The sequence below is a fragment of the Oncorhynchus mykiss genome, unplaced genomic scaffold, assembly GCF_013265735.2.
Source record: "Oncorhynchus mykiss isolate Arlee unplaced genomic scaffold, USDA_OmykA_1.1 un_scaffold_189, whole genome shotgun sequence".
NCBI classification, from domain to species: domain Eukaryota; kingdom Metazoa; phylum Chordata; class Actinopteri; order Salmoniformes; family Salmonidae; genus Oncorhynchus; species Oncorhynchus mykiss.
Window position 1 is genome coordinate 655578 of NW_023493675.1, and position 20806 is coordinate 676383.

Below are 20806 nucleotides of genomic sequence, written 5' to 3' on the forward strand. Positions count from 1 at the left end.
GGGTCTTTTTGTGGTGACACGATGATTGATGCTTGGTTGCCATTTCACAAATAAAATAATGTCGCTCTTATCCATAATAATCTCATCATGTAGGTAGCCTACCAACACTGTATATGTGAGCTGTTGGCTACAGTGCACGGGACAAGAGGACTTTTGCTATATAACTCAACGGTTTTTCAAAACCCTCAGTAGAGTTGAAAATGCAATGGAAACCCATTTAACTTGCATTTTTCATTCAGTACATGGGAATTCAACAGGAAAACATTTTTTCCGTGCACTACGTCATCACGCAGACTTCTATCCGCAATAAATCTGTTTGATGCAAACATTTCCGGTGGGAAAATGCGTATATTGTTTTATGCAGATTTGAGAATATTCACATGAATATCTGTCGCAAATTGCATGGAAATTTAGCTACGAAGGTGGATATTGATCCAACACCTGCCGCTTATTCAAACCAGCCCACTGGGCACAGACGTCAGTTCAACATCTAGTTTCTATTTACATTTCTTTGAGTCCTCAACTAAAGTGAATTCAACATGAAATCAACACAAAATGTCACCCGTCACTGGATTTAGGTTCCCAGTTGGATGCTAAGATGCAATATATAGTGAAGAATAGACAGTGAAAGATACAGTATACAGTATTTACAGTTGAAGCCAAAGATTACATAAACTTAGGAGCATTGGTAAGGCTTCTCCCCTGTGTGAATGTTCTCATGCTGTTTCAGGTTCCTCAAATCGTTAAAACCCTTTCCACACTGGGAGCAGTGGTAAGGCGTCTCCCCTGTGTGTATTCTTTTGTGTTTTTTCAGATCCCCTGCCCAGTTGAAACACTTTCCACACTGGGAGCATTGGTAAGGCTTCTCTCCTGTGTGAATGTTCTCATGAGCTTTCAGGTGTCCTTTCTGGTTAAACATCTTTCCACATTGCGAGCAGTGGTAAGGCTTCTCCCCTGTGTGAATTCTATCATGCCGTTTCAGCTTCCCTAAATCGTTAAAACCCTTTCCACAATGGGAGCAGTGGTAAGGATTCTCCCCTGTGCGTATTCTCTCATGTCGTTTCAGCTTCCCCAAATTGTTAAAACCCTTTCCACAATGGGAGCAGTGGTAAGGATTCTCCCCTGTGTGCATTCTCTCATGCCGTTTCAGCGCCCCTGACTGGTTGAAACACTTTCCACACTGGGAGCAGTGGTAAGGCTTCTCCCCTGTGTGTATTCTCTCCTGTCGTTTCAGCTTCCCCAAATCGTTAAAACCCTTTCCACAATGAGAGCAGTGGTAAGGATTCTCCCCTGTGTGCATTCTCTCGTGTCGTTTCAGCTTCCCCAAATCGTTAAAACCCTTTCCACACTCGGAGCAGTGATAAGGCTTCTCCTCTGTGTGAAGTCGCTCATGTTGGTTCAGGTTTCCTTTATGGCTAAAACTCCTTCCACACTTGGAGCAGTGGTAAGGCTTCTCCCCTGTGTGTATTCTCTCATGTCGTTTAAGCTCACTTAAGTGGTTACAACCCTTTCCACAGTGGGAACACTGGTGTCTTCTTGCTGGTTTGGACATCCCTGGCTCTGGTTCCTCTGAGTCTGGTGTTTCTCCTGCCAAAGACAGTGTTTTTTTTTAAAAAGAGACCCGAATGAAACCTCCACATGATAAAACGGCCTTGCTACGAGGGTAAATCCTAATCAGATCCCTCAATAAGCTAAGTCCAGTTTTAACAATCTTAGTGTGATTTTAAAACAATTGTTGTAGAGTTTCCTGGTAATTACTGACAATGTTTACACTACTTATTTATTCATTCTGTTTTCGTCAGAATACAAAAAACTAAACAGTTCTAGGACACTCAAGACACAGACGTCACTGGATTCCAATCGAGCAGGTAGTTCTAAATATAAAACTTTCATAGCTGTATGATACAGAATGCGACCTACAGTCGTGGCCAAAAGTTTTGAGAATGAAAAATATTACTTTCCACAAAGTTTGCTGCTTCAGTGTCTTTAGATATTTTTGTCAGATGTTACTATGGAATGCTGAAGTATAATTACAAGCATTTCATAAGTGTCAAAGGTTTTTATTTACAATGACATGAAGTTGATGCAGTGTCAATTTTTTTAAGACCTCTGCAATCCGCCCTGGCATGCTGTCAATTAACTTCTGGGCCACATCCTGACTGAAGGCAGCCCATTCTTGCATAATCAATGCTTGGATTTTGTCAGAATTTGTGGGTTTTTGTTTGTCCACCCGCCTCTTGATGATTGACCACAAGTTCTCAATGGGATTATGGTCTGTGTAGTTTCCTGGCCATGGACCCAAAATATTGATGTTTTGTTACCCGAGCCACTTAGTTATGGCAAGGTGCTCCATCATGCTGGAAAAGGCATTGTTCGTCACCGAACTGTTCCTGGATGGTTGGGAGAAGTTGCTCTCGGAGGATGTGTTGGTACCATTCTTCATTCATGGCTGTGTTCTTAGGCAACATTGTGAGTGAGCCCACACCCTTGGCTGAGAAGCAACCCCACACATGAATGGTCTCAGGATGCTTTACTGGACTGATGGTTGCGCTCACCTTGTCTTCTCCGGACAAGCTTTTTTCCGGATGCCCCAAACAATCGGAAAGGGGATTCATCAAAGAAAATTACTTTACCCCAGTCCTCAGCAGTCCAATCCATGTAACTTTTGCAGAATATCAGTCTGTCCCTGATGTTTTTCCTGGAGAGAAGTGGCTTCTTTGCTGTCCTTCTTGACACCAAAAGTCTTCGCTTCACTGTGCATGCAGATGCACTCACACCTGCCTGCTGCCATTCCTGAGCAAGCTCTGTACTGTTGGTGCCCCGATCCCGCAGCTGAATCAACTTTAGGAGAAGGTCCTGGCACTTGCTGGACTTTATTGGGTGCCCTGAAGCCTTCTTCACAACAATTGAACCGCTCTCCTTGAAATTCTTGATGATCCGATAAATGGTTGATTTAGGTGCAATCTTACTGGCAGCTATATCCTTGCCTGTGAAGCCCTTTTTGTGCAAAGCAATGATGACGGCACGTGTTTCCTTGCAGGTAACCGTGGGTGACATATGAAGAACAATGATTCCAGGCACCACCTCCTTTTGAAGCTTCCAGTTTTGGGGGAGATTCAGTTCATTTGCATGGAAAAGAGGGACGTTGCAATTAATTGCAATTCATCTGAACACTCTTCATAACATTCTGGAGTATATGCAATTTGCCATCATACAAACTGAGGAGGCAGATTTGGTGAAAATTAACATTTGTGTCATTCTCAAAACTTTTGGCCACGACTGTACACACTTCCTTAAACATAAAATAAGTAAATAAGTCATTTTAAGTGGAAGTCCAAAACTTGTTTTTACGTCTAAAACACAAAGCACATCAGTAAAATCTCCCCGTTGTTGAAAGGGTTATTTAGATGTTCACAGATTTTCAACATTTTGACTATCACTGATGTCATATTTTGTGTAAAGTAAAACATTAGGTGAAATATTTGGAAAGACGTTCCTAAAACTGATAGTAACTGCAATAAACAAATTATAAACGCAACATGTAAAGTGTTGGATGTTTAATGAGCTGGAAAAAAAGATTGCAGAATTTTTTACATCCCTGCTTGTTTACATTTATTGTCTGCCAAGATAATCCATCCACCTGACAGGTGTGGCATATCAAGAAGCTGATTGAACAGCTTGATTATTACACAGGTGCACCTTGTGCCAGGGAAAATAAAAGGCCACTCTAAAATGTGCAGTTTTGTCACAACAATGCAACAGATGAGGGAGCGCGCAATTGGCATGCTGACTGCAGGAATGTCCATTTTCATATTTTTGTTACATTGGAGAAAGACAAAGCACATCAGTAACATTTCCCCGTTGTCGATAGGGTGGACACTGAGAAAAATTACAAGATTGTATTAATACTGTTTAGCCATCGAATAGCTTTGATGGGTACTCTCTCATCTGTGTCTATGGGACTGAGTTGGGCCTGTGGAGCTTGAGCTGACAATTGATTCATGACTTATTGATAAAAACCTACAGCCGGGTTGGTGGGTTAAAACAACACCAGGTGTAGATGACCACAGCATGAACCCAGGACGGCTTGTGATAACCCCCGATCAGTATGGGAAGGGTGGAACCAGCCCTGACTAAGCATTTATAAGAGCTCTGTTTTTCATTCAATGTTAAGCTCTCAGCAACACACTGAAGAGTGTGGGGTCAACAGCTTAATTATTGCAATAATTAATCAATTTTAAATAAAAATGATTGTTTGAAGAAATTACAGTCTCTCTCAGTATACATGAATTTCCACGACAACGCCCGCTGCGACAATTTCTTTTATTTAGACGTTCACAAATGTCATAATATTTTGTGCAAAGTAAAAATAATTTTGGGGTAGATGTTGCTAAAAAATATAAAACAACATGTGAAGTGTTGGTCCCATGAACTGAAATAAAAGACCCCAGAATTTTTCCATAAGCAAAGAAGCTTATTTCTCAAAAATATTGTGCACAAATTTGTTTACATTCCTGTTAGTGAACATTTCTCCTCATCAGACACGATGGGGAGATTAACAACAAGTTAAGCTTTAATTATATTATAATGTATTGCACTTGTGAATGTATGAAAGTTACATTTCTCTAAAAAATATATTTGTATTTCGCGCTCTGCCCTTTCAGCAGAATGTTAAGACTCCATAATGTTTCATCATTAGATGCTACAGTCCTCCTTTAAGACTCCATAATGTTTCATCATTAGATGCTACAGTCCTATTTTAAGACTCCATAATGTTTCATCATTAGATGCTACAGTCCTCCTTTAAGACTCCATAATGTTTCATCATTAGATGCTACAGTCCTCCTTTAAGACTCCATAATGCTTCATCATTAGATGCTACAGTCCTCCTTTAAGACTCCATAATGTTTCATCATTAGATGTTACAGTCCTCCTTTAAGACTCCATAATGTTTCATCATTAGATGCTACAGTCCTCCTTTAAGACTCCATAATGTTTCATCATTAGATGTTACAGTCCTCCTTTAAGACTCCATAATGTTTCATCATTAGATGCTACAGTCCTCCTTTAAGACTCCATAATGCTTCATCATTAGATGCTACAGTCCTCCTTTAAGACTCCATAATGTTTCATCATTAGATGCTACAGTCCTCCTTTAAGACTCCATAATGCTTCATCATTAGATGGTACAGTCCTCCTTTAAGACTCCATAATGTTTCATCATTAGATGCTACAGGCCTCCTTTAAGACTCCATAATGCTTCATCATTAGATGCTACAGTCCTCCTTTAAGACTCCATAATGTTTCATCATTAGATGCTACAGTCCTCCTTTAAGACTCCATAATGTTTCATCATTAGATGGTACAGGCCTCCTTTAAGACTCCATAATGTTTCATCATTAGATGCTACAGTCCTCCTTTAAGACTCCATAATGTTTCATCATTAGATGGTACAGGCCTCCTTTAAGACTCCATAATGTTTCATCATTAGATGGTACAGGCCTCCTTTAAGACTCCATAATGTTTCATCATTAGATGTTACAGTCCTCCTTTAAGACTCCATAATGTTTCATCATTAGATGGTACAGGCCTCCTTTAAGACTCCATAATGTTTCATCATTAGATGCTACAGTCCTCCTTTAAGACTCCATAATGTTTCATCATTAGATGGTACAGGCCTCCTTTAAGACTCCATAATGCTTCATCATTAGATGCTACAGTCCTCCTTTAAGACTCCATAATGTTTCATCATTAGATGTTACAGTCCTCCTTTAAGACTCCATAATGTTTCATCATTAGATGCTGCAGTCCTCCTTTAAGACTCCATAATGTTTCATCATTAGATGTTACAGTCCTCCTTTAAGACTCCATAATGTTTCATCATTAGATGCTACAGGCCTCCTTTAAGACTCCATAATGTTTCATCATTAGATGTTACAGTCCTCCTTTAAGACTCCATAATGTTTCATCATTAGATGTTACAGTCCTCCTTTAAGACTCCATAATGTTTCATCATTAGATGGTACAGTCCTCCTTTAAGACTCCATAATGCTTCATCATTAGATGGTACAGGCCTCCTTTAAGACTCCATAATGCATAGTAGGCCATGTAATTTAAGGTAATCTGAAATATTTAGGACTAACTTATTCCTTGCCACCCATTCTGAAACTCACTGCAGCTCTTTGTTAAGTGTTGCTGTCATTTCAGTTTCCGTGGTAGCTGACGTGTACAGTGTTGAGTCATCCGCATACAGACACACTGGCTTTACTCAAATGTCGTTGGCATGTCGTTGGCAATATCGGCCGCAATTATCCTCAATTTTCCATCCGTGTTGTCAGACACCAGTGACTTGTCATTGTAGATTTTTTGCCCAAAATTTCATTGAAGATGCTCCACATCTTTTTACAGACATTTTACATTTTACTATCATTCTTCATGTCATTTATCTTTGTTTCATTGTGTACTTTCTTCTTTTTATTCAGTTTAGTCAAATGATGTCTCAATTTGCAATACGTTTGCCAATCAGTTATACAGCCAGACCTATATGCCATCTCTTTTGCCTCCCTCTTCATCATACCATTTTTTAATTACTCATCAATCCACGTGGATTTAACAGTTTTTACAGTCATTTTCTTAATGGGTGCTGCTTATTAGTAACTGGGATAAGCAGTTTCAAATGTGTCAAGGGCAGTGTCTGGTTGCTCATCATTACACACCACGGACCAACAAATATTATTTACATCAACAACATAGGAATCCCTACAAAAAAATGTATGACCTCTTATACACAATATTAGGCCCAGGCTTTGGAACTGTGGTTTTCCTAGACATGGCTCCTATATTGTGATCACTACATCTGGTGGATCTGGATACTGCTTTAAAACCCATTTCTGCAGCATTAGTAAAGATATGATCAAACCATGTTGATGATTTCATTCCTCTACTGTTTCTCACTACCCTGGTAGGTTGACTGATAACCTGAACCAGGTTGCAGGCACTGGTTACAGTTTGAAGCTTTCTCTTGAGTGGGCAGCCTGATGACAGCTTTCCTCCAGTATTAGTTAAATAGATCATCTTGACATTTTTTCTCTGAAGCTAACTTTCATCAAGGTTTTATATGGTCTATTGGTTTCTCTCTTTTCATTGGCAGAATTATTTTTCAGTGTTATGATATTCATAACATCCATATCCACCAGTCTATCTTCATGTCAACTAACAGGTACCAGTGGGCAGATCTGTTGTATTTGTTCATACTAAACTACTTACTTTGATGAGTCAAATCTGATCCTTTCTTCTCTTCTCCTCCTCTCACAGTTCCACTCAGCCCCGTTGTTTTCCTGCAGTCCACCAGCAGCACAGACAACCTCTTCCTACCCAACAGTAAGCCAATACCGGGAGAGGCACGACACGGGGACTCCGGGAGAGAGGAAGGGCTAGCGTTGTCCTGGTAACCATAAAGAGGGGACACAGACACATATCATTATGGATGCTGATGTCACTGTTGTCATAAAGTGCCTTACAGAAACCCAGACTCAGATAGAGCAAGCTGTATGCTAGACCAGACCAAGCTGTATGCTAGACCAGACCAAGCTGTACCATCTGGTGTTCTGATCTGGAGAGACTCTTCTCTGCTTCGTCAGCATCAGGATGTTGTTGAGGCTCCCCAGAGGATCCACGAAAGTCATGTCTCTCTCCTGTATGAACGAGAACATCAAACAGATGATGAACTTATGACCATCTACTGCAATCACAGAGTCTTACAAGAGGCATGAATATGTATTTAAAAAAGTGCCTATAATGGCCACTTTCATCATGATTTCCTAAAATATTGTTTGTGTTGCAAATGTAAAAGGGTCGTTCCACGAAATGGGTGCCCTTTGCTTCCCTTTGACAAGTTAAGTATAAATTATGCACCAATGTTGAATTCTGAAAAGTCTGTTTTATGAAGTGCACTTTAATGTGGACTACGTGGATATTTCAATAAATCTAATATAAAAGTCTAAATATATGTACCAATGACGGATAGCACCTTTAACAATGTATTGAGTACTGAACAACATATTAAAGTGTAGAACTTCAGTAGAATGCCTCTTTCAAACCCCACATTAGTTCAAGAAATGCATATTTGGTGCCCGTTTTTAAGTCAGTACTCACTGGTCTTAATCGAATCTTCAGCCTCGTCCGTTTTCACTCCCAAAACGTCTTCCTCCTCCTCTTTAATTGAGATAGCCGCCTCTTCCTCTTTTACTCCAAAAGGTTCTTCCTCTTCTTTCAATATTACCGCATCTTCCTCCTTTTTGATTCTGAAAGCTTCTACCTCCTCCTCTTCCACTCTGACAACCTCTTTTCCATATTCCTCTTTCACTGTAATATCATCCTCTTCTTCTTTCAATGTGATAGCCTCCTCTTCCTCCCTTTTCATCCTGAAAGCTTCTTCCTCTCCGTTCACCAGAGCTTCTTTCTCCGTCGAGAATAGTGAGCTCATGTTCCGGGCGATTAGACTAGTGCAGTATCAATTTACCACATTAGCTAATTTAACAAGCAATCTACGTTTCAGTGAACGAGTAGATATGTAAATAGAATTGTGCTTAGAACACTAACAATAATATACACAAGATTTGTCTTAAACGCTTCAATGTTTCGGTTTAATGTTCGCTAGCAAACCACCACGTTGGTTGAATCAGAAAGCCTTTTGTCGCTGTTGAAGAAGCCTCCAGTTCCGTCCACTAGATTATACGTCACACAAGAAGCATCACCTCAAAAACTCATATCGCCATCTGGAGTGGGTAGCGCAGTTTGGAAAATATTAATTCATGTTTATTCTGGCAAGCAATGTCATAAGAAGTCATTTAAAAATAAACAGATGTTATGTCTTCTCTTCCTTCTTACAGCCAATACTTTCCTCCAGGTTTGGCCTGCTCATTAGGTAGGATTAGGTGACAGATTGACAATGGTAGCATATTCCAAGCTAAATTGACCAAAGCTCATCGCTAACAACAGATATAATTATACACCTTATATAATGCTGCCCAAAAATAATGAAAACTCACCCAGTGACATACGGGCTATTTGGGTGAGTGTTGCTGTTGCCACATGAAGCAGTGCCCACTTTGTTTAAGGACAGATAGGACATGGACAGACAGGGCTCTACCTTTGTAGAGCACAGGCCCCTTTGCCCTTCCAGTCTCTGAAGTGCCCTTTTGGGTGGTGGTATAATCTGTATTCATTTTTGGTCATCAGTTATTCTAAACCAACTGCCTGCAAGTCATTGTTAAATTCGCCTACCTGAATATCTTACAGGTAGACCCTCTTCCACTCTCTCATCATGTCACAAGCTGTCAGGCTCCCAGAGGCAGGGCAATAAAAGGCCCCAGCTCACTCAACTGCCCCTCCCTCTCAAACAGCCATCAACCCAGAACATCCTGAAGACAGAACATCTAAAAGATAATCTAGGAAGCCTTTCTTCCTCATGGAGCTTTTCAAAAGTGAGGTGAATATTCAATGTGATGTTTGTACAGTGCATTCGTAAAGTATTCAGACCCCTTGACTTTCTCCACATTTTGTGGAGTTACAGCCTTATAAGTTACAGCCTTATTTAAAAAATAATAATAATAATAATTACATATTCCAAACTGGTTCTCTATCAGCAATCTACACAATGCCCAATTCTGAGAAAGCAAAAACAGTTTTTTAGAAAATGTAGCTAATTTATTAAAAGATAAAAAACAGAAATACCTTATTTACATAACAGTAATTATTCAGACCCCTTGCTATGAGACTGTCAGAGCAAAAACCAAGCCATGAGGTCGAAGGAATTGTCCGTAGAACTTCGAGACAGGGTTATGTTGAGGCACAAATCTTGGGAAGGGTACCAAAACACTTCTGCAGCATTAAAGGACCCCAAGAACACACTGTGGTGAAGAAGGTGCAACAGAGCCTCTTCAACATCAGGAGGCACCTAAAACCCTCACACAGTTTTACAGATGCACAATGAAAGGACCTCAAGAACACACTGTGGTGAAGAAGGTGCAACAGAGCCTCTTCAACATCAGGCTTGTCACCTAAAACCCTCACACAGTTTTACAGATGCACAATGAAAGCATCCTGTCGGGCTGTACTACAATACAAGCCATAGGAAGTTGGTTACAATTTCAGTTTAATCCACCAGAAAAGACAGAACATTCTGGTTACTAATTGATAAAAAAATTAATAATAATTAAACCCCCATTATTTATATTTCTACTTTGCACATTCTTCCACTGCAAATCTACCATTCCAGTGTTTTACTTGCTATATTGTATTTACTTCGCCACCATGGCCTTTTTTGCCTTTGCCTCCCTTACCTCACCTCATTTGCTCACATTGTATATAGACTTATTCTTCTACTGTATTATTGACTGTATGTTTGTTTTACTCCATGTGTAACTCTGTGTTGTTGTATGTGTGGAACTGCTTTGCTTTATCTTGGACAGGTCGCAATTGTAAATGAGAACTTGTTCTCAACTTGCCTACCTGGTTAAATAAAGGTGAAAAAAAATAAAAATAATTAAAGACCAAAATTAGTTAAAGAAAATTATGAACCTCTGCAGATCTAGCTACGAAGAGACAGAATCATTTGATCATTTTAGATAATTTGTTTTGGTACTGTCCATATGTAGCTTGTTTTTGGTCGCAGGTGAAGGAATGGCAACATTTACCTGGAGCTAACTCTGCAGACAGCACTACTGGGGGATTTGAAAAATCATAGAAATTGATCAATAATATAATAATACTTTCAGCAAACATGTTTATTTTTAATTTACTATCTGTACCAACTATGAGAATATAAAGGTCAAGAACTTTTGTGAAACAGCACAGTTAAAAATATATGGCAAATAGAAATCAAACGGGGTGGTCTTCAGAGATAGATGGGAGAAGTTTAGGGTAACTGAAGGATAGGACTGGATGGTCTTCAGAGATAGATGGGAGAGGTTTAGGGTAACTGAAGGATAGGACTGGATGGTCTTCAGAGATAGATGGGAGAGGTTTAGGGTAACTGAAGGATAGGACTGGATGGTCTTCAGAGATCGATGGGAGAGGTTTAGGGTAACTGAAGGATAGGACTGGATGGTCTTCAGAGATAGATGGGAGCGGTTTAGGGTAACTGAAGGATAGGACTGGATGGTCTTCAGAGATAGATGGGAGAGGTTTAGGGTAACTGAAGGATAGGACTGGATGGTCTTCAGAGATAGATGGGAGAGGTTTAGGGTAACTGAAGGATAGGACTGGGTGGTCTTCAGAGATAGATGGGAGAGGTTTAGGGTAACTGAAGGATAGGACTGGATGGTCTTCAGAGATAGATGGGAGAGGTTTAGGGTAACTGAATGATAGGACTGGATGGTCTTCAGAGATCGATGGGAGAGGTTTAGGGTAACTGAAGGATAGGACTGGCTGGTCTTCAGAGATAGATGGGAGAGGTTTAGGGTAACTGAAGGATAGGATTAAAAACAAACTAAATATAACTAACTATTGTATAACACATTGTCTGTAAATTGTGCATAGTATGTATAAGCTGGACATAGAAGCCTGAAAGTTGTTGCGCATTAGTTTCCTCCAATCAGGGAAGGGGTGATAGGGTTAGTGGAAAACAAAGGAAAATATATGTTTATACATACAGTGCCTTTAGAAAGTATTACAAATGTATATGTATTTTTAAACAGAAATAACTTATTTACATAAGTATTCAGACCCTTTGCTATGAGAATCGAAATTGAGCTCAGTTGCATCTTGTTTCCATTGATCATCCTTGAGATGTTTCTAGAACTTCATTGGAGTCCACCTGTGGTAAATTCAGTTGATTGGACATGATTTGGAAAGGCTGTCTATATAAGGTCCCACAGTTTACAGCGCAAGTCAGAGCAAAAACCAAGCCATGAAGTCGAAGGAATTGTCCGTAGAGCGCCGGCACAGATATGGGGAAGGGAGACAACAACAAAAAATATGCCGCATTGAAGTTCCCAAAGAACACAGTGGCTACCATCGTTCTTAAAAGGAAAAGTTTGGAACCACCAAGGCTCTTCCTAGAGCTGGCCGCGTGGCCAAACTGCGCAATCAGGGGAGAAGGGCCTTGGTCTGGGAGGTTACCAAGAACTTGATGGTCACTCTGACAGAGATCTAGGGTTCCTCTGTGGAGATGGGAGACACCAACACTTGCCTAAATAGCCCATATGCCACCATAGGAAGTGTTATGTGTTGTTCGCGATGAGCCTTGGTCAATGTAGCTCAGAGTATGCCACCCTATTCTATCTGTCACCTTTTTTAAAATTTATTTTTTTCACCTTTATTTAACCAGGTAGGCTAGTTGAGAACAAGTTCTCATTTACAACTGCGACCTGGCCAAGATAAAGCATAGCAGTGTGAACAGACAACACAGAGTTACACATGGAGTAAACAATTAACAAGTCAATAACACAGTAGAAAAAAAAGAGAGTCTATATACATACCTAATCCTGCCTAATAGGCAGGCCAATCCTGGAGGAAAGTATTGGCTGTAAGAAGTAAGAACATAACATCTGGTTATTTTTAAATGACTTCTTATGACATTGCTTGCCAGACTGAACATTGTAGTTCATATTTTCCAGTCTGCGTTACCCACTCCAGTCAGCAGATGGCGATATTAATTTTTCAGGTGATGCTTCTTGCGTGACGTATAATCTAGTGGACGGGACAGGAGGCTTCTTCAACAGCGACAAAAGGCTTCTGATTTAACCACGCTGTGCCTTGCTAGCAAACCTAAAACCGAAACATTGGAGCTCTTTAGACCAATCTTGTGTATATTACTCTTAGTGATTTCAACATAATTCTGTTTACATATCTACTGGTTCATTTAAACGTAATTTGCTTGTTAAATTAGCAAATGTGTTACATTGATACTGCACTAGGCTAATCTCCCGGAGCATAAACTCACTAATCTAGACGGAGAAAGAAACTGGTGAAAGGAGGCAAAGAAGCTTGAAGAATGAATAAGGAGGCTATCACATTGAAACAAGAGTGTATTACAGTGAAAGAGGAATATGGGAACGAGGTTGTCAAAGTGGAAAAAGAGGTAGAAGCTTTCAGAATCAAAAAGGAGGAAGATGCCGTAAAATTGAAAGAGGAGGAAGACCCTTTTGGAGTAGAAGAGGAGGATATCTCAATAAAAGAGGAAGACGTTTTGGGAGTGAAAAATGAGACTGAAGATCCGATTACCACCAGTGAGTACTGTCTTAAAAACGGGCACAAACTATGCAGTTGTTTTTAAAGGGGCATTATACTGAAGTTCTACACTTGAATATGTTGTTCAGTACTGTAGGAATTGTTTATTAAGGGGCAATCTGCCATCGGTACATATATTTTTGGAACTTCAAAAATTGATTTATTGAATTCTCTATGTGGTCTATATTAAAGTGCACTTATTCTAGTATAGCCGGGTTTTAAAATATAATATACAGTGCATTTCTACTTAAAATATCAAGTGGACGCAAAATGCCCCCATTTTGTGGAGCGGCCCTTTTACATTTGCATCACAGTGGTGGGAAAAGTACCCAAGTAAAAGTGAGTCACCCAGTAAAATACTACTTGAGTAAAAGTTAAAATATACTGAAGTATCAAAAGTATATAAATAATTTCAAATTCCTTATATTAAGCAAACCAGATGGTGCCATTTTCTTGTTTGTTTTTATTTTATTGACGGATAGCCAGGGACACACTCCAACTCTCTGACAATCTACAATTGAAACGTGTGTTTAGTGAGTCCGCCAGATCAGAGCCAGTAATGATTACCAGGGATGTTCTCTTGATTAGTGAGTGAATTGGACCATTTTCCTGTCCTGCTAAGCCTTCGAAATGTAATGAGTACTTTTGGGTGTCAGGGAAATGTATGGAGTAAAAAGTACATTTTCTTTATATATGTAGTGAAGTAAAAGTACAATTAGTCAAAAATAGTAAAGTACAGATTCCCCAGAAAGCTACTTAAATAGTACTTTAAAGTATTTTTACTGAAGTACTTTACACCACTGATCACAAACAATATAAAAAACACAATTAAAGTGGCTAATTTAGTCCCCTTTTAGATATGTATTCATTCCTCCTGTAAGACTCTGTGATTGCAATAGAAGTTGATAAGTTTACCATATTTTTGATGTTCTCATTCACACAGGAGACAGACATGACTATTGTGGATCCTTTGGGGAGCCTCAACAACATCCTGATGCTGACAAAGTAGAGAAGAGTCTCTCCAGATCAGAACACCAGATGGTACAGCTTGGTTTTGTCTAGCATACAGCTTGCTCTCAGGGTCTGGTCTGGGCTTCTGTAAAGCACTTTTTCAACAGTGACATCAGCATCCATAATGATATGCGTCTGTGTCCCCTCTTTATGGTTACCAGGACAACGCTAGCCCCTCCTCCCTCCCGGAGTCCCCGTTTCGTACCTCTTCCGGTAGCACCTTACTGCTGGGTAGGAAGAGGTTGTCTGTGCTGCTGGTGGACTGCAGGAAAACAACGGGGCTGAGTGGAACTGTGAGAGGAGGAGAAGAGAAGAAAGGATCAGATTTGACTCATCAAAGTAAGTGCTGTAGTTTAGTTTGAACAAAAATAATAGATCTTCCCACTGGTATCTGTTACCAGGACAACCAGCAGAGTTCTGTTAGTTGACATGAAGATGGACTAGTATCTTTTACCAGTGGGGCTGTCCCCGACTAATTAAAATCTTGTTTGACTTAGCCATCTGTTCTTTTCACCAATCAATTGATGCAAATTTTAAACATTTATTTCTATATATACACTACCGTTGAAAAGTTTGGGGTCACTTAGAAATGTCCTTGTTTTTGAAAGAAAATATATTTTTTTGGTCCATTAAAATAACATCGACAATCAAAGCCACAAATGCTGATGCTCCAGATACTCAACTAGTCTACAGGAGGCCAGTTGTATTGCTTCTTTAATCAGAACAACAGTTTTCAGCTGTGCTAACATAATTCCAAAAGCGTTTTCTAATGTTCGATTCGCATTTTAAAATGATAAAACTTGGATTAGCTAACACAACGTGCCATTGGAACACAGGACTGATGGTTGATAATAATGGACCTCTATGTAGATAATAATGGGCCTCTGTAGATAATAATGGGCCTCTGTGTAAATAATAATGGGCCTCTGTGTAAATAATAATGGGCCTCTGTATAGATAATAATGGGCCTCTGTATAGATAATAATGGGCCTCTGTATAGATCATAATGGGCCTCTATGTAGATAATCAGCCATTTTCCGCTACAACATTAGCAATGTCTACACTGTATTTATGATAAATGTAATGTTATTTTAATTGACAAAAGGACATGTATATCCTAACACGATCCGTGTTGTAAACAGCATTCTGCATGAATTCCGACTCTTTCAACTTGCAACAAAACAATTTTTTAAATCAAATTTTGTTAGCAATCAAACATAGCTTAACACGGTCAAGTTCGGTTTCTGTGCAATCCTCAGACACTCTAGAAGGCAACCAAACATGTTTCATAATTCTACATTACGTATTGGCTATACAAGACCTGAATTAGCCCATGAAGGGTCTTGGACCAATGACCACCTTTCGTTTTGAAACCTAGCTAGATAGCCAATGAGCTGGGATTTCCAGCAGTATGTGAACGCCGTTTGTAGGACAAACAGCCATCATGCTAGAGCTGTGCACAACAGAGTTCATTCTCTGGTGAAAGGAAACCAGATGCACGGTAGTTTACGTTTCACAGCAGTACGTTCTCTTCTACAGACTTCTCAAGTCTGAAAAAGTTAAACATGGTTACTAAGAGTGGAAAAGCTAAATCTCAGTCCAAGTATAATCATTTTGATGATATTATTGCAGAAATTGACCAGGAGAGTGACACAGAAGGAATGGATGAGGACTCTGTGAGCGACCAGAGTTTTGATTCCAGCGTGGAAGAAATGTTTTTGGAAGGAGAAGATCCACTTTTTGATCAGTAAGTAAAACAAGTTTTTACTTCTCATGCTAATGCAGTTGTTTAAATGGTTGCATATTTATTTATATATACATACACACACACACACACACACACACACACACACACACACACACACACACACACACACACAGTCAAAGTTTACATACACTTAGTTTGGAGTCCTTAAAACTCGTTTTTCAACCACTCCACAAATTTCTTGTTAACCTCTCTGGTACAAGGGCGTCCCACCTCGACAACAGCCAGTGAAATTGCAGGGCGCCAGATTAAAAACAACAGAAATCCCATAATTAAAATTCCTCAAACATACAAGTATTATAAACCATTTTAAAGATAAACTTGTTGTAAATCCAGCCATATTGTCCTGTTTCAAATAGGCTTTACGGCGAAAGCACACCAAACAATTGTTAGGTCAGCCCTTAGCCACAGAACCATACAGCCATTTTCCAACCAAGGAGAGGTGTCACAAAAGTCAGAAATAGCGATTAAAATTAATCACTTACCTCTGATCATCTGGTGTCACTCCCAGGTCTCCATGTTAAACAATAAATGTTGGTTTTGTTTGATAATGTCCCTCTTTATGACCAAAAACCTCCTTTTTGTTCGCACGGTTAGTCCAGTAATCCGAATGCACAAGGTGCGGGCACAAAGTCCAGACAAGGTTTTTTAAAAGTACAATAAAAGTTTGTAGAAACATGTCAAACTGTAGTATGATCTAAAATAAGGATGCGCGACAACGAGGTTCTAGCTCCAGCCTGTTTATTAACCTAACCCTCGCATGTCCTACATAGGTACGGATACCCCCAAGGGACATCCTACTACATCTTCCCCTCTCCCATGAACAAGAACTCAACATGCATAACCACTGAAGCATAACTGAAATGCAATTTGGAAACCAGTATTATTCTCTAACATGCTAATTCCCATCCTGAAACCGTATGAAAGCATTCAATCACACAGTATGAACATTAACTTAGGTACAGTCTCTTTTTGCTGGGTATGTTCCCCAGCAGTATGTTTTCTCCACGTAACATAGTCTTTCAGCCACTGGTGGCTTCACATCCCTTTCTGGGTGCGCTTTTGGCTCTGTGAGCATTCTCTCTCCTTCACCCTCTTTTTGTGCATTTTCTGTGGCCTCAGTCTGTGTGGCTGGTAGATCTGGAAGAGCTCTGGGGTGCGTTTTTCATCCAAAAATTATAAGAGCACCCCCTATATCGAAGAAGTTAAGAGGTTAACCTCTTTAGGCTATGTGGGACGTTAGCGTCCCGCATAGGCTAACATCTGGTGAAATAGCATAGTGCAAAGATACCAAATGCACAATTCGTAATATTAAACGTTCTTGTAAATACATGTATCTAACATCTAAAATCTTTACTTCCTCTTAATCCAACCACAGTGTCAGATTTTTAAAATGCTTTCGGCGAAAGCAATCTTACGATAATCTGACGACAGCGCGCCACACACACAAGTATTACTAGCATTTTCCAACCAAGCATTAGCGCCACAAAAAGCCAGAAATAGCACTAAAATAATCAATTACCTTTGAAGATCTTCTTCTTTTGGCAATACAAAAGGTCCAATCTTCACAATAAATGGTTTTGTTCAATTAAATCCATTTTGTAAAAGGCTTGTGTCATGAATTCCGTATCCTTCAACATTCAACGATACATTCGATGCAATTAGTCACAGCATTGGCGTTTATCTAGTCATGGTTGGTTTCATTGAAATGCTCTGTTTGTTAGTAACACAACCATACTTGATGGTTCTTTTTACAAGCGTACTGATTTGAACACAGCAAACAATGACCTCATTGTGGCCAATGATATCACCAGTGCTTCTTTGAATGACTGTGGGCAGAAATAATCACCACTGATCCTCTTGAAATCTCGCTTGGTAGACAGCCAATGGGCTGAGGTAAATGGAATGATCTATTGTTTATATCCGGGAAGACCAGCTCTTGAATGAAAGTCGAGCGTAACGCAGCCATTCGCCATTGGAATTTCTTTGCGCGAAGCAGTATTGAGTCAAGATCATTTTATTCGCTATTTTATTGAAGGAATTATGGCAAGTAAATCTGGGAAAGCAAAGGCAAAGTCCAGGTATACAGATCTACATGATATTATTGACGAGATTGAAAGAGAAAGTGACACGGAAGTTCAAGAAGATCTATCGGATTGTGTGTCAAGTTTGGACAGTCATTTTGAGGACGTGTTTCTGTATGGTGAGGATCTCGATTGGATTGACATGCCGTTGTTTGAAATATTTGACATGTGTGTATATATATATATATATTCAGGAATGTTTGTTGAGGTGCCACATGGCTTTCCCTTTGGGTGTGTGTCTGTAAACATGATATGTATTTAAAACTAAATCTAAACATGGAACGGAACAGAACCTCACCTGAGTGATTTACGTTCCCTACTCTAATATAATCTGTGTTTCTGTGTCTTTATTTCACAGTCCCTCCGATTCTGATTGGGAGCCCCCACTGCCAAGGTGCCCATCCCCGACAGGAGCTGGATCATCTAGCTGGACCCCTGCTGTCTCCGGCTCCACACCTACCCCCGCCCTGCCAGGTGGGAAGTCTGTGACAAAGAAGTGGAGGTGGGGAAGAGCTAAACCTGCAATCAGAGAGGAGGAGGGTCGTTGGCACTCTGTGCTGGAGGAGGATGTGTTGCCTACACCTCCAGTATTCAGACCGAAGAGGCCATCAGGACCTCAGCTGGACATGACCTCTAAGTACAGCCCCATGCAACTTTTTCAGCTGTTTTTCACCTCGGCAGTTGTTGATTCCCTGGTGTTGAACACTAATAGGAACGGAGCTAAGAAGCAGGAAGGCAGGAAAGAGACATGGAAGCCCATTTCCAGGTCAGATCTTTTTTGTTACTTCTCTATGGTCATTTACATGGGTCTTGTGAAGCTAAAAACCCTGAAGGACTACTGGAAATCTGCACCCCTCTATCAACTGCCTTTCCCATCCACTGTCATATCATGCAAAAGGTTTCTGACAATCTCAGGGGCGCTTCATATCAGTGACCCAGAAGTTGATGAGGACAATGAGAAGATGAGAGGCACAGCAAGGTTTGATAGGCTGTGCAAAATAAAACCTCTCTACACCAGCATCGTTGAGGCTTGCAAAGCCTATTTTCAGCCTGCCCAGAACCTTTCCATAGATGAGAGGATGGTAGCCTCAAAGGCCAGAAATGGCCTAAAACTCTACATGCGTAACAAACCGACTAAATGGGGTTACAAACTGTTTGTTTTGGCCGATTCTGCGTGTGCATACACGTGCAATTTTTTTGTCTATGAGGGTAAGAATGCGACCGGTAAGAGACTAAGCTATGACTCCGTTATGCAGTTATTAGATTTTCAGCTGCTAGGGAAGGGCTACAAACTGTTTGTGGATAACTTCTACACAAGCCGTACCCTGTTCACAGACCTGAGGAAGCGGGATGTGTGGGCTTGTGGCACCATTCGGACCAACAGAGTGGGTTTCCCGAAAACAAAGGTGAACGACATGCCTAAGCGGGCTGAGCGGGGTACCATGAGATGGATCCGTGAAGATGGCCTGCTGTTTGTGAAGTGGATGGACACCAGAGAGGTGGCGATGTGCTCCACTATCCACAAGTCCTTCAGTGGTGATCACGTCGTCAGGCGTGTGAAGGACGCTACAGGGGCATGGACCACCAAAAATGTCCCCATTCCTGCAGCCATCAAGGACTACAACAAGAGCATGGGAGGTGTGGACCTGTCAGATGCGCTGATAGGATACTACAATGTTCTCCACAAGACAATGAAATGGTATAAGACATTTTTCTATCATTTCATTGACATTGCTGTGGTGAATGCCTTCATCCTCCAGAAGGAAATGGCTAAGAGCTGTGGACAGCCCCCCATCTCACAGCTAGCATTCAGGGAGCAGCTCATCCAGGAGCTTGCTAGCTACAGCAAGTCCACTGTAGCACCTTCTGTCCCCTCTACGTCTGTCCCCTCTGCTCCAACTAGTTGTGTTCACCTGCCCAGATTCATCTCTGCAGACATGAATGTGCCTCGGGGCAAAAAGGGCACAGTAGGGAGACGTCGTTGTGTTCTGTGTCACAGGAAATGCCCCATCACCTGCACCAGCTGTTCAGTAACCCTCTGCTTTACAGCAGAAAGAGACTGCTATTGGGCATGGCATCAGAAGAACAATATTGTGTAGAGGACTGAGGGTCTTCACAATATTGTACATTATACATTGAATGTGCGTAAATAGTTACCCTTGTTATTTTAAATTTTTTTCAAATGTTCATATTTTTTTTTGGGGGGGGGGGGGGTGGTATGTTAGAATGGCATTCAAGTGTTTTGTATATAGTAATTTACTTCAAAATGTATCACTGTACCAATTCGGCCACTTGGGTACATTTGGGCAACTTGTGTGGGACACCTAGGTGACTATATACTCAATGTCATGTAGCTCACTCATTCCTGAAGATATCTTTCTGAAACTTTTTTCAAATACTGTTGCCATCTTATGTTCTCCATTCAAACCACCCCCAGCATCCTATCTGTGTGTTTGGATGTTCTTGTTTCAGTTGAAAGATGATGCAGCAACAATAAAAACAGAAAACGTATGTTTATTTCCTTGTATTTTCTTCTACCAGATCTATGGTGTTATATTCTCCTGCATTCAATTCACATTTACACAAACTTCAGAGTGTTTTCTTTCAAATGGTACCAATAATATGCATATCCTTGCTTCTGGGCCAGAGCTACAGGCAGTTAGATTAGGGTATGTCTTCAGGTGGAAATTGCACAAAGTAACCCGAAGAGGTT

The 20806-nt window shown here is 40.4% G+C and overlaps 2 protein-coding genes across 2 annotated transcripts; one reads left to right on the forward strand and one right to left on the reverse strand.

Moving 5' to 3' along the window:
- Positions 1-328: 328 nt before the first annotated feature.
- LOC118947691 (zinc finger protein 135-like) lies at positions 329-8801 on the reverse strand. Its single transcript, XM_036972670.1, has 4 exons — positions 8155-8801; positions 7597-7694; positions 7267-7444; positions 329-1587 (listed from the first exon to the last, which is right to left on the reverse strand). The coding sequence occupies exons 1-4, from the start codon at positions 8483-8485 to the stop codon at positions 677-679; spliced, it is 1518 nt and encodes a 505-aa protein (XP_036828565.1). The 5' UTR covers positions 8486-8801; the 3' UTR covers positions 329-676.
- A 6943-nt stretch (positions 8802-15744) lies between these two features.
- Positions 15745-20577, forward strand: LOC118947690 (piggyBac transposable element-derived protein 4-like). The gene is made up of 2 exons (XM_036972669.1): positions 15745-15991; positions 18452-20577. The coding sequence occupies exons 1-2, from the start codon at positions 15810-15812 to the stop codon at positions 20190-20192; spliced, it is 1923 nt and encodes a 640-aa protein (XP_036828564.1). The 5' UTR covers positions 15745-15809; the 3' UTR covers positions 20193-20577.
- The last annotated feature ends 229 nt before the right edge of the window (positions 20578-20806 follow it).

Bases quoted from the DNA above. Each gene is read 5' to 3' on its own strand.
- LOC118947691 (XM_036972670.1), bottom strand. From the start codon at position 8,485: ATGAGCTCACTATTCTCGACGGAGAAAGAAGCTCTGGTGAACGGAGAG. The intron at 7,695-8,154 runs GTGAGTACTGAC...TCGTTCATACAG, and splicing joins TGAAGATTCGATTAAGACCA to GAGAGAGACATGACTTTCGT. The intron at 1,588-7,266 runs GTAAGTAGTTTA...TGTCTTTGGCAG, and splicing joins ATCAGATTTGACTCATCAAA to GAGAAACACCAGACTCAGAG.
- LOC118947690 (XM_036972669.1), top strand. From the start codon at position 15,810: ATGGTTACTAAGAGTGGAAAAGCTAAATCTCAGTCCAAGTATAATCAT. The intron at 15,992-18,451 runs GTAAGTAAAACA...TTTATTTCACAG, and splicing joins GAAGATCCACTTTTTGATCA to TCCCTCCGATTCTGATTGGG.